This window comes from Haliotis rubra, unplaced genomic scaffold (assembly GCF_003918875.1).
Source record: "Haliotis rubra isolate DU_JTF1 unplaced genomic scaffold, ASM391887v1 Scf199, whole genome shotgun sequence".
NCBI classification, from domain to species: domain Eukaryota; kingdom Metazoa; phylum Mollusca; class Gastropoda; order Lepetellida; family Haliotidae; genus Haliotis; species Haliotis rubra.
Genome location: NW_025765991.1, coordinates 1003892 through 1018023, shown reverse-complemented (window position 1 = coordinate 1018023; position 14132 = coordinate 1003892). Strand labels below are relative to the sequence as shown.

Below are 14132 nucleotides of genomic sequence, written 5' to 3'. Positions count from 1 at the left end.
AAACGATCTTCCATGAAATACCATTTTGATTTCGCTCGTTTGATACCAAATAATTAACTCGTTTAATCAAAATGTTATTACACGGAATATCGTTTTGTATCCTCTATATATGGAATAAGTGAAAACAGGAAATAGAATCGGTAATGTTTGTTACCGATGTGTCATTCCAACTAAATCATGATCATGAGCATGTGTGTGTTTGAAATACACAAAGTCAGACGCGTAGACCGCTCAGCCAGACTGACTGACTGACTGAGTTTGGATTTACGCCGCTTTTAGCAATATTCCAGCAACATCACGGCGGGGGACACCAGAAATGGGCTTCACACTTGTACCCATGTGCTGAGCCAACGAACCATTAGGCTACCCCACCGCCCCCGCTGCCAGAAGCTCAGTGGAAGCCGCGGTGGCTGAGCGGTCTAGGCGTCTGACTTTGTGGGCTGGCGATAAGGTGCCAGACGCTGAGGGTGGGACTCAACCCAAAAAGTACTAGAATCTGTACTTTACTTAGAAAGTGTAATCCCAAATATAACATATTTTACATGTGTGTGTTTGGTTATTTGTATGTTTAGCATGGCGGATGTCTGTAAATACTCGAGTCTGGGCCAGACAAAGTAGTGACTGGCATCATGAGATATGATGACAGTGGTGACTGGCATCATGAGATATGATGACAGTGGTGACTGGCATCATGAGATACGATGACAGTGGTGACTGGCATCATGAGATATGATGACAGTGGTGACTGGCATCATGAGATATGATGACAGTGGTGACTGGCATCATGAGATATGATGACAGTGGTGACTGGCATCATGAGATACGATGACAGTGGTGACTGGCATCATGAGATATGATGACAGTGGTGACTGGCATCATGACAGTGATACATGATGACATACGGTGACTGGCATCATGAGATATGATGACAGTGGTGATGACATGAGATACGATGACAGTGGTGACTGGCATCATGAGATGATGACAGTGGTGACTGGCATCATGAGATAGATGACAGACTGGCATCATGAGATACGATGACAGTGGTGACTGGCATCATGAGATGACTGATGACAGTGGACAGACTGGCATCATGAGATACGATGACAGTGGTGACTGTGACTGGCATCATGAGATATGATGACAGTGGTGACTGGCATCATGAGATACGATGACAGTGGTGACTGGCATCATGAGATCAGTGGTGACTGGCATGATGACAGTGGTGACTGATGACAGTAGTGACTGGCATCATGAGATACGATGACAGTGGTGACTGGCATCATGAGATATGATGACAGTGGTGACTGGCATCATGAGATATGATGACAGTGATCATGAGATGACATGACAGTGGTGACTGGCACAGTGACTGGCATCATGAGATACTGATGACAGTGGTGACTGGCATCATGAGATACAGTGGTGACTGGCATCATGAGATGACAGTGGTGACTGGCATCATGATATGATGACAGTGGTGACTGATCATGAGATATGATGACAGGTGATCATCATGAGATACGATGACAGTGGTGACTGGCATCATGAGATATGATGACAGTGGTGACTGGCATCATGAGATACGATGACAGTGGTGACTGGCATCATGAGATACGATGACAGTGGTGACTGGCATCATGAGATACGATGACAGTGGTGACTGGCATCATGAGATACGATGACAGTGGTGACTGGCATCATGAGATACGATGACAGTGGTGACTGGCATCATGAGATACGATGACAGTGGTGACTGGCATCATGAGATATGATGACAGTGGTGACTGGCATCATGAGATACGATGACAGTGGTGACTGGCATCATGAGATATGATGACAGTGGTGACTGGCATGGCATCATGAGATATGATGACAGTGGTGACTGGCATCATGAGATACGATGACAGTGGTGACTGGCATCATGAGATACGATGACAGTGGTGACTGGCATCATGAGATACGATGACAGTGGTGACTGGCATCATGGTGACTGGTGACTTGAATCGCATTGATCATGACAATGGTGAATGGCATCATGAGATACGATGACAGTGGTGACTGGCATCATGAGATAAAAACAAACATGACAGTGGTGACTGGCATCATGAGATATGATGACAGTGGTGTTTATATCGACTGCATCATGTTTTGAGGTTACGCTTGAACACTTGAAGGGATGGAGACTGATGACAGTGGTGACTGGCATCATGAGATACGATGACAGTGGTGACTGGCATCATGAGATACGATGACAGTGGTGACTGGCATCATGAGATAATGATGACTGTGTCATGTAAACACTGGCATCATGAGATACGATGACAGTAGTGACTGGCATCATGAGATACGATGACAGTGGTGACTGGCATCATGAGATATGATGACAGTGTCATGTAAACTGGCATCATGAGATACTGTGTGATGACAGTGTGTCATGTAAACACCTGTGACTGGCATCATGAGATATAATGACAGTAAACACTGGCATCATGAGATAAACATCTGTGACAGTAAACAACTGACTGGCATCACCTGTGAGATACGATGACATGGTGACTGGCATCATGAGATGTCATGATGACAGTGATGACTGGCATCATGAGATATGATGACAGTGATGACTGGCATCATGTATGAGATATGATCATGTAAACAGTAAACACTGTGCATCATGTAAACACACTGCACGTGTTTGTGAGTCACTACTAAATAGTGCTGATGCGTCGAAGTTTGAAATGTCCTCCACGAGTGTGCGGGAAAACATCTTGAAAACCTTACTGAAGTCCTGAATGTCCTCTTGAATTCATTGAATGTCAAACAGTTGCGCAGGAGTCGTAGGACGCTCTTTGAAAGTTTGTTTATAAGAGCATGCTCGATTGTAACTAAAACATTGTGTCATGTAAACACCAAAACCAAAGTAGCTGGAGCTGTTGGAATATTGCTCGACAAAGATACCCACAAGGAAAGGAGCATCATTGGTGCCTATGGGGATGAAGGGTATTTACTTTCATTTCTAAGAAATTGTCCTAAACCTCTGAAATAGATATGGAGGTATATTTTGTCTATTAAGAAATGACTAATGGATATAGGAATGAAAAAGTTTTCCCTAGGGTTTTGTTATGTGGGACAGTGGTGTACAACGTTGAAAAAAACAAATGTTGTAACACAGTGAACTCGTTCCGTTTCTGAATTTGTAAAATTCAAGTATTTTAAAAACGTTTTATTATCCATAAGTTATTGATTCCACTTGTCTCAAATACTTTTGTGAATATAGAAAAGTCCTTCTTTAGCAGTATAGAAATTTATGGTTAATCTTTGAGACAGAGATATCTCTCTAAGGACACAAATGTTGTACCATTCTTCATATTTGATCGAACCATGAATGGAGTTTGAAGTTAAGACCCCAAATATTGCGAAGACGTTATTAAAAGACAAATAGCCGTGTCTAATGACATTATGCCACGAAGAGCCGTCCCATCCATTAATTAAACCATGACACACACACGCACGCACGCACGCACGCACGCCAAAAGGATTGTAACAAATAAACCCATTTAAATTGTAAAGGAGCCCCAGGAGATTCAGAACCTGAACCTGGAGAAATCTAGACTTGCTTCATTTAGGGCTTTAGCATCAGCAGGAAGGGCTAGGCTGCAGGGAAAAGAATATGGTTCAGGGACTGTGAGACAGACTACAGTTGTGCGGTGCTCTCCAGGTCGTGTGTACTGGCTGATTGCACTTCCTCATAATCCATATAAAATAATAACTGAAAATACATCTGGACCCTCGATTACTGCGGCATGTAACAACATTCACCCATTCCTGGCAGTCATGGAGTAGTAATAACATCACAGATTGATTAAATCAGCTTCTTGTCATGAGACAAATGGTTGTTTATTGGTTTAAAACATCAAGTTTATATATCCACTTGTATCGCTGTCCAGCCTCGGCATACCTGTGGCGGGGAGTGCTGGTCAACCTATCGTCTTCCGGACAGCACTGTAACAAACAAAACCCGTACAGACACGATGGCAAACATCCGTACTGTTACTGAATAAATATTCTACCTAATTGTGAATTACTCAGTTTGTACAGGTCAATCAGAGGTGTCAAATAACAATTCACCTCTGATTTGATACCCGCATCGATCAATCAAATATATTGAAACTTTAACATTCACAATAATTTGGTTCGAATATGCGGAATTACGGTTTCTAAAATATTTAAAGTATGTGGCATTTCGTGAAACGCGCAGTTCAAACGTTTGACAGAGATTTTGAAATGATGATGAAGACTTCATATATACTATATCTCTTCATATCTCACGAAAGAGCGACGCGAGTTCATAATAGTGAATTGTCGTGTGAAGCTAAATCTTGCAAAGGCATGTATGATTTTGGGAGGATTGCCTGCTTCGTCGTGGCGTACAAGGTCTCTACACTACTCACCTTCCCAAGAGGTGCTTTCGGTGTCAAATTCAGTTTAGCCCATTTTAACCTACAGATATCCTATATATTATATTGAAGTTGCTTTATTCCTATTGGTCAGTTAGAGGTATCAAATCGCAATAACAACATTTGATTAAAACATCCGATTTGTCTGCCATCTAGCCGCGGAAGTAAATATAGTAATAGATCATGAAAGTTGTCCTTCTCCGTCATTGTCGGTAGGTATATATAAATAACTACACTTACTTTTCCAGGACATAAATGTAGATTTGCGGTTACTGCAATATTCAGAAAATATGTAGGAATACAACCTTGGCAGATAGCACAACACAAAAACATCACATGAAGCCGAATGTGACGTCCTGTTGTGTGCGTCGCAATGAGCGAGGTGGTGGAACTAAACCTGTGGATGCTTGCTGAACGTTTTCTTGGATGCCCACTTTAAGTAGTACACACATTCAATGACTGAAGTGTGATCAAACACAGTGCCTGAGAATCAATTTCAGGAAGAAAAGCCATAGAAATAGAGGAATGCACTTAGGCTTCCCAAGAGGAATACACATCGGTTTACTCAGAGGAATGCACATAGGTTACTCAGAGGAATGCACATAGGTTACTCAGAGGAATGCACATATAGAGTTACTCAGAGGAGAGGAATGCACATCTCAGGGAATGCACATAGGTTACTCAGAGGAATACACATAGGTTACTCAGAGGAATGCACATAGGTTACTCAGAGGAATGCACATAGGTTACTCAGAGGAATGCACATAGGTTACTCAGAGGAATGCACACCTCAGGTTACACATAGGTTACTGAGGAATGCACATAGGTTACTCAGAGGAATGCAAGAGGAATGCACATACGCTTCACCACCCTTCCTTCCAGGGAAAACTAGGTTACTTCTAGATTCATCCGGGCTAAACTGGAGTTTTAAAGGAACGCGTATGAAATAATCTTCGGCTTGACGTCCAGCTGCTTTATCGCTGTGTTGTTATTCATAGAGAACATTTAGAGAAATGTGATTCACGTCAATCCAATGAATATTTAATAGCTAGCTTTAGACATTACACTGATCTAGCGACCTCACATTACTCCTTTCTTATTTCCAGTGGGACATGTTTATTACAAAAGACCAACATTCATAAATGTAAATACGCCTGCCACATCTGTAGGTGGCGCATACTTACGTTGACCTTTACACACGTCTACAGCGCATGTCATGTTGCCACAGCAACCACCACAGAGGATGGAAAGATGGGAGCTGGATAGGTGCATGTAGTTGGTCTGCAAGAAGTTGCATTCCTGAAACATGAGAAAAACACCACATGATCTAGGGTTCCTGACGGACAATACTCCGTAACGACTACTACTACTACTACTACGACTGCTTCTGTTGCTGAAGGTGCTGTTACTACTAAGACTACTACTACAACAACCATTGGTTCTGCTGTTACTACTACGACTACTACTACAACAACCATTGGTTCTGCTGTTACTACTTCGACTACTACTACAACAACCATTGGTACTGCTGTTACTACTACAACTATGAATACAAATAATACCTATAGCAATAATGTAACTACACATAAGTATCATACATATCTAGCTACAGCAATAATACATTGAAAATGTATGAAAAGAATGGTTTGGATTTCAAATGCTCTCGCTTACTCATCCGGTCAGCACTACCTCCTTCACTTTAAGGCTCGGTAACATAATCCTGTTGGAACTGGGAATCAAACCAGCAATCATAGGTCTCTAATATGCATGTGCTGAATCTTTGACATCCGTGGCATCAGATCTCCCGTACTCTCAAACACCCACCAAAAGCCCTTGCACCCCGCCCGCACATGCTGCCATGTTTTCAATGTCCTTTCAAGCTGGGCATGCAGACATACCGTTTGTTGCACGCACTCGCTGTACAGGTTCATTGTGTCGCCATCATTAGTCACCTGCACTGCGCATGCCTGAAAGAAAAAGAGCGCAGCCACCGGTCAACATATGTTAAGCGAGAATCAGTCTAGCAATCCTGTGTCTATGCGACAAACAAACGATATGCAATATTTTAAAATATCAGATTACTACACGTCCAGAGGTGACCACATTGCTATACCAGCTCTGGGAGACACGTCTAGTGGGGGCCACATTCCTATACCTACTCTGGGAGACACGTCCGGTAGTGACCACATTGCAATACCTGCCCTGGGAGACACGTCTGGTAGTGACCACATTGCAATACCTGCTCTGGGAGACACGTCTGGTAGTGACCACATTGCTATACCTGCTCTGGGAGACACGTCTGGTAGTGACCACATTGCTATACCTGCCCTGGGAGACTCGTCTGGTAGTGACCACATTGCTATACCTGCTCTGGGAGACTCGTCTGGTAGTGACCACATTGCTATACCTGCCCTGGGAGACACGTCTGGTAGTGACCACATTGCTATACCTGCTCTGGGAGACACGTCTGGTAGTGACCACATTGCTATACCTACTCTGGGAGACACGTCTGGTAGTGACCACATTGCTATACCTGCTCTGGGAGACACGTCTGGTAGTGACCACATTGCTATACCTGCCCTGGGAGACACGTCCGGTAGTGACCACATTGCTATACCTGCTCTGGGAGACACGTCCGGTAGTGACCACATTGCTATACCTGCTCTGGGAGACACGTCTGGTAGTGACCACATTGCTATACCTGTTCTGGGAGACACGTCTGGTAGTGACCACATTGCTATACCTGCTCTGGGAGACACGTCCGGTAGTGACCACATTGCTATACCTGCTCTGGGAGACACGTCCGGTAGTGACCACATTGCTATACCTGTTCTGGGAGACACGTCCGGTAGTGACCACATTGCTATACCTGCTCTGGGAGACACGTCTAAAGATGACCACATTGCTATACCTGTTCTGGGAGACACGTCTGGTAGTGACCACATTGCAATACCTGCTCTGGGAGACACGTCCGGTAGTGACCACATTGCTATACCTGTTCTGGGAGACACGTCTGGTAGTGACCACATTGCTATACCTGCCCTGGGAGACACGTCTGGTAGTGACCACATTGCTATACCTGCTCTGGGAGACACGTCTGGTAGTGACCACATTGCTATACCTGCCCTGGGAGACAAGTCTGGTAGTGACCACATTGCTATACCTGCCCTGGGAGACATGTCTGGTAGTGACCACATTGCTATACCTGCTCTGGGAGACACGTCTGGTAGAGACCACATTGCTATGCCTGCTCTGGGAGACATGTCTGGTAATGACCACATTGCTATGCCTGCTCTGGGAGACATTTCTGGTAATGACGACATTGCTATACCTGCTCTGGGAGACACGTCTGGTAGTGACCACATTGCTATACCTGCTCTGGGAGACACGTCTGGTAGTGACCACATTGCTATACCTGCTCTGGGAGACACGTCTGGTAGAGACCACAGTCGTGTGACGTCTGAAGTGAGGCTGCTGTGCACTTCCTACAGTTGGCGTCGTGACGCAGATTATCTGGAGCGAGACAAATATGACATCTATCAGATGATAGACTCACCTGCTGATAATGTAACACTGTTAACCTTAACCCTCCCAACGCTAATATGAAATCGAGTGTTAAATGTAATGTACCAAATGCGATGGATGTAGTTGTGTTAATTGTCAGAGGTACAAGTAATGATTATTTGGGTCAGTTGTCAGTTAACCAGAGGTACAAGTAATGACTATTTGCGTTGTCAGTTGTCAGTTAACCAGAGGTACAAGTAATGACTATTTGCGTTGTCAGTTGTCAGTTAACCAGAGGTACAAGTAATGACTATTTGCGTTGTCAGTTGTCAGTTAACCAGAGGTACAAGTAATGACTATTTGCGTTGTCAGTTAACCAGAGGTATAAGTAATAACTATTTGCGTTGTCAGTTGTCAGTTAACCAGAGGTATAAGTAATGACTATTTGCGTCAGTTGTCAGTTAACCAAAGGTACAAGTAATGATAATTTGCGTTGTCAGTTGTCAGTTAACCAGAGGTACAAGTAATGACTATTTGCGTTGTCAGTTGTCAGTTAACCAGAGGTACAAGTAATAACTATTTGCGTTGTCAGTTGTCAGTTAACCAGAGGTACAAGTAATAACTATTTGCGTTGTCAGTTAACCAGAGGTACAAGTAATGACTATTTGCGTTGTCAGTTAACCAGAGGTACAAGTAATAACTATTTGCGTTGTCAGTTGTCAGTTAACCAGAGGTATAAGTAATGACTATTTGCGTCAGTTGTCAGTTAACCAAAGGTACAAGTAATGACTATTTGCGTTGTCAGTTGTCAGTTAACCAGAGGTACAAATAATGACTATTTGCGTCAGTTGTCAGTTAACCAAAGGTACAAGTAATGACTATTTGCGTCAGTTGTCAGTTAACCCACAGGGTACGCAACGAGTGGTTATGGCGCAACTGTCGGACGGGTTGACACAAGGGGATGTATCTATTACAAGTCGGGGTAATGCATGCAGGGGATGAACCTAATATGGTGGACATGTTTTCCGTGGTTTGATTTCAATAAGATTTATGACATTAAAGTTCCGTTCCCACCACATATCATCAAGTAGTACAAATAATTTAGATAATATCCACTCGGCCAGTGATGATCCGGGTTATAATTGGACTTCACCACCCCATGCTTGTCGTAAGAGCCGAGTATCGGGATCGGGTCTTCGTTGAATTAAGTAAATAATCTTGTCGAAGGAAACAAAAAATCATGTATTGTATTCTGGGCAGGAGGCTTCTTACTGAAACAAACCTGTCTGTCTGTCCGTCGTCCGTCCGTCCGTCCGTCCGTCTGCCTGTCTGTCTGTGTCTGTCTGTCCTGCCTGTCTGTCTGTCTGTCTGTCTGTCTGTCTGTCTGTCATTGGGAGGCAGATTCATTCATACCATTTCCTTCATGTCACTCACACACTCGTTCAACCACCACACAAACCCGCCTTGCGACTCACTCACTCAAACCAACCCCAAACTCTCTTCACTAACCCATTTCATGTTCATGTTGGTAGCGGAGGAATTCATTCAAGTTTTCTTCGTTGGAGTTGCCACATTTTCCGTACAGCACGGTCGGGTCACGTGATGTGTCACTAATGACATTACAGTTCTGAAAAGTAAAGAGTTGTTAAAAATGACAGGTACGTTAGGTAAGACATAAAATATATATGCACATATAACATACAGAACCGAAGTATAAATGTCATACAGTAATGTCCCGCACATCCAGTCGGCATCTTTGACTTCGAGGAACAATTACGGCCATTGTGCCCAAAGAACATCTCAGCATATTGCAGAATCAGGTCAATTTCTCAATTACGTAGAGAGGATGTAGTAAATAAATAAGGCCTCAAACGTTTACCACTGTGAATACAGGTGAGATGATATGAAACGTTAAACATACCATTGCTCCGACATATTGTCACCCCTATACCATAATTAACCTATGCCTTCAATATATTCATGGTATAAGGGTGACAATATGTAGGAGCAATGGTATGTTTAACGTTTTCTTTGGTAGGCCTGAATATATTTCACATGATACTGCATTCTGCAAAATGCCTGCGAAACTGTACATCCCTCTCAAAATCAGAAATATTCACACCTCCCCTCCTGAATATCACAGTAACTTTCTAATCAGTCACACAGTGTCAGCGTTTCAAGCTTGTCGCTACGGGTGAGCACACACGTATCTGACTTCTGTATCGTGAAAAAAACGAACATAAACTGACAATTCCGTATCCAAAACATACGCCAAACTGTTGAAATGTCAGGACTACTATATATATGCCGTTTCTGAACGCCAGGACATAACCGATGACATGTGTCAACCAAGTCAGCGAGCCTGACCACCCGATCCCGTTAGTTGCCCTTTAGGACAAGCATAGTCGCCTTTTATGACAAGAATGGGTTGTGAAGACCTATTCTACCCCGGATCTTCACGGGTCTGATTCTACTGAGACCTCCAAACATTGTGACTACACACTACCTGTAACGGCTGTAACGGCTGTAATGATTGCAATTGTTGAGTCTCCGATAGGACTTAATCGATGGTGGAAACGAAAAACTGTCGATGCATCGATAGAATGTGTGACTTTCAACAGTTTAGTAATTGATGGTTGTTTTATTCTAATTAACTATTTTGTTTTGTATCTTTGTATTGTTGGGCGCAGACTTGCAGCTTCATTGAGTTTATGTTTTAACTGTTTACTTGATCTGGGTTTCAAGTTTCTTGTCATTTATTATAAGAGACTGAAACTACTTCAACTTGTTTTTATTTCATATAAACTATACATTCATGATTTCAAATAAGACATTCCAAGGAGAAAAAACTATTCCAATATACTGTCGCTGTCGCAACAGTTGTGTCCCCTCAAAAGTCACCCCTAATACTACCTGACCTCTAACGCATGTAGTACATCCGACTTGCATGCCTACCTGCTTGGTGGAGCATCCACTCCGGTAGAGCTTGTAGTTGTCGGGGGCTGTGTACTGTTGCAGGAAGCACAGCTCCTGATACAGATATAGTGGGTCCTTAAGTCAGTGAAGCGTACAGACAATCATTAACATGAGTGTACGTGGAGACATTTGTCAACAGTGGGAGACTGATGATAGTGATCATGCGTTTTGGTTACATTTGGAGCATGTGAACCACCTCGACCTTGTCCAGGGTGATCTGCCAGCTTCTATAACACTATATACTATACACTACTCTATACTCTATACTCTATACTATACATAGTCAGCAGTCATTGTGTCCACTCGATTCCAATTTAAGTCATCGCCTATACAAACCACAAGACCGTGCTTCGACTGTCAAATGAAGACGCCCTTCTCTGACCCTGTAGTCCCATGGGGGAGATGAACGCAAGGGTTATGTGATCTAGATATATTATTGGGAACTCCCTTGGGGTATTTCGCCGTATCCCAGAAACCCCATGGCAGGATGGGATTAAAAGCGAGAAACCATACCGAAAGCTACAGGCACCATTCTAATGTGTTCTGGGAGCACCATAGGAAGAGAATCACAGACTTATGTTGTCCTTGAAACACCAAAGGGTTAACAACAGTGGGAACGGGGTTACACTCTCTCCCAGAATCCCACTAGAGACACTCATATCCTGGGTCAGGAAACATGTTCGTCGATGGCTGTTACAGTTTATGACAATCGGTTGAGGAATACTTATATATAATACTTATAATTAATTAATTAATTATAGAGTACTTATAATACTCTCCTACCTCTGCTGTCGCACATCTCTGCTTGTTTCTGGGGTTTGGTGACGTTTGGTCGGTGTAGGTTGCACAGAGACGGTATCCTTCGGAGAGACAATGTCATACATTATGTACAAAAAGCTTGCAGGTAACATTCAGTGTCAATCGTAATTCATGTGTCGTTTGTGTATATATTTCTGAGAAATAACTTAGCTTCTCTAAGTATTCCAGTGTGAATCGTTTCCTAGTCAAACTCGATGGCGTTATTTTCATCAACGTTCAACGTACCTTCTGTGGTTGATGGTAAAGTGGTTGATGTAGACGGGACGGACGTTGATGGTGGCTGTGTAGGTTTCTCAGTTGTTTTGATAACAGTTGTTGTCTCCGTTGTTGCTGTGGTTGTTTGCTTCGTCGTTGTTTGTTGTGTTGATGTTGTAGTAGGTTGTGTTGTCAACCTTGACCTGATCTTGTAATGTAAGTGTCCCAGGTCAGTAGTCAAGTCACAGAACGACATTGATAGCACTTCCAAGAGGAAGTAACACATAATTTAAATTACCTATATCTTCAAGCATGAATGTCACATGGGAAATGTCAGTGACGATAGATACTGTCCACGACAATACAAGATATCATGTTCCTGACAGTGCCAGACACAATAACCTAGACAATGACACAGGCCATAGAAAGTAAAAGATACAGACAATAGAAGGGACAATGCTATAGACAAAAGCCAGGACAATGACAAATGCCATAGAAAGTAAAAGATACAGACAATAGAAGGGACAATGCTATAGACAAAAGCCAGGACAATGACAAATGCCATAGAAAGTAAAAGATACAGACAATAGAAGGGACAATGCTATAGACAATAGCCAGGACAATGACAAAGGCCATAGAAAGTAAAAGATTCAGACAATAGAAGGGACAATGCTATAGACAATAGCCAGGACAATGAAACAGGCGATAGAAAGTAAAAGATTCAGACAATAGAAGGGACAATGCTATAGACAATAGCCAGGACAATGACAAAGGCCATAGAAAGTAAAAGATTCAGACAATAGAAGGGACAATGCTATAGACAATAGCCAGGACAATGACAAAGGCCATAGAAAGTAAAAGATACAGACAATAGAAGGGACAATGCTATAGACAAAAGCCAGGCCAATGACAAAGGCCATAGAAAGTAAAAGATACAGACAATAGAAGGGACAATGCTATAGACAATAGCCAGGACAATGACAAAGGCCATAGAAAGTAAAAGATACAGACAATAGAAGGGACAATGCTATAGACAATAGCCAGGACAATGACACAGGCGATAGAAAGTAAAAGATACAGACAATAGAAGGGACAATGCTATAGACCATAGCCAGAACAATGACACAGGCCATAGACATATGAAGATAGAAACAGAAGAAAAGACAACGCTATAGACAATAGCCAGGACAATGAAACAAGCGATAGAAAGTAAAAGATACAGACAATAGAAGGGACAGTGCTATAGACAATAGCCAGGACAATGACAAAGGCAATAGACATATGAAGATAGAGACAGTAGAACAGACAATGCTATTAGCAATAGCCAGGACAATGATAGAGGCAATAGACATTTGAAGACAGAGACAGTAGAAAAGACAATGCTATTAATTAGCAATAGCCAGGGCAATGACAAAGGCAATATACATATGAAGATAGAGACAGTAGAAAGAAAATACTACAGACAATAGCCAGGACAATGATAGAGGCAATATACATATGAAGATAGAGACAGTAGAAAGACAATACTACAGACAATAGCCAGGACAATGACAGAGGCAATATACATATGAAGATAGAGACAGTAGAAAGACAATGCTATTAATTAGCAATAGCCAGGACAATGACAGAGGCAATATACATATGAAGATAGAGACAGCAGAAAAGGCAATGCCATTAATTAGCAATAGCCAGGACAATGACAAAGGCAATATACATATGAAGATATAACCAGCAGAAAAGACAATGCCATTAATTAGCAATAGCCAGGACAATGACAAAGGCAATATACATAAGATTGGACCAGCAGAAAGACAATGCCATTAATTAGCAATAGCCAGGACAATGACAGAGGCAATATACATATGAAGATAGAGACAGCAGAAAAGACAATGCCATTAATTAGCAATAGCCAGGACAATGACAGAGGCAATATACATTTGAAGACAGAGACAGTGGAAAAGACCATGCTATTAATTAGCAATAGCCAGGACAATGACAAAGGCTATATACATATGAAGATAGAGACAGTAGAAAAGACAATACTACAGACAATAGCCAGGACAATGACAGAGGCAATATACATATGAAGATAGCGACAGTAGAAAACACAATGCTATAGACAGCACACCCACCACCCTTCAGTACTAGTAAGGAGTAAGTAAGTATTACTTCCGCCTTCAC

The 14132-nt window shown here is 42.4% G+C and overlaps 1 protein-coding gene across 1 annotated transcript; it reads right to left on the bottom strand.

Annotated features, from left to right (window-relative positions):
- Window positions 1-3862: 3862 nt before the first annotated feature.
- LOC124275177 lies at window positions 3863-12207 on the bottom strand. Its single transcript, XM_046710675.1, has 8 exons — window positions 11982-12207; window positions 11721-11797; window positions 10917-10991; window positions 9471-9588; window positions 7873-7970; window positions 6356-6424; window positions 5642-5756; window positions 3863-4002 (listed from the first exon to the last, which is right to left on the bottom strand). Exons 1-8 carry the CDS (start codon window positions 12205-12207, stop codon window positions 3983-3985), a joined length of 798 nt encoding a protein of 265 aa, XP_046566631.1. The 3' UTR covers window positions 3863-3982.
- Between the last annotated feature and the right edge of the window lie 1925 nt (window positions 12208-14132).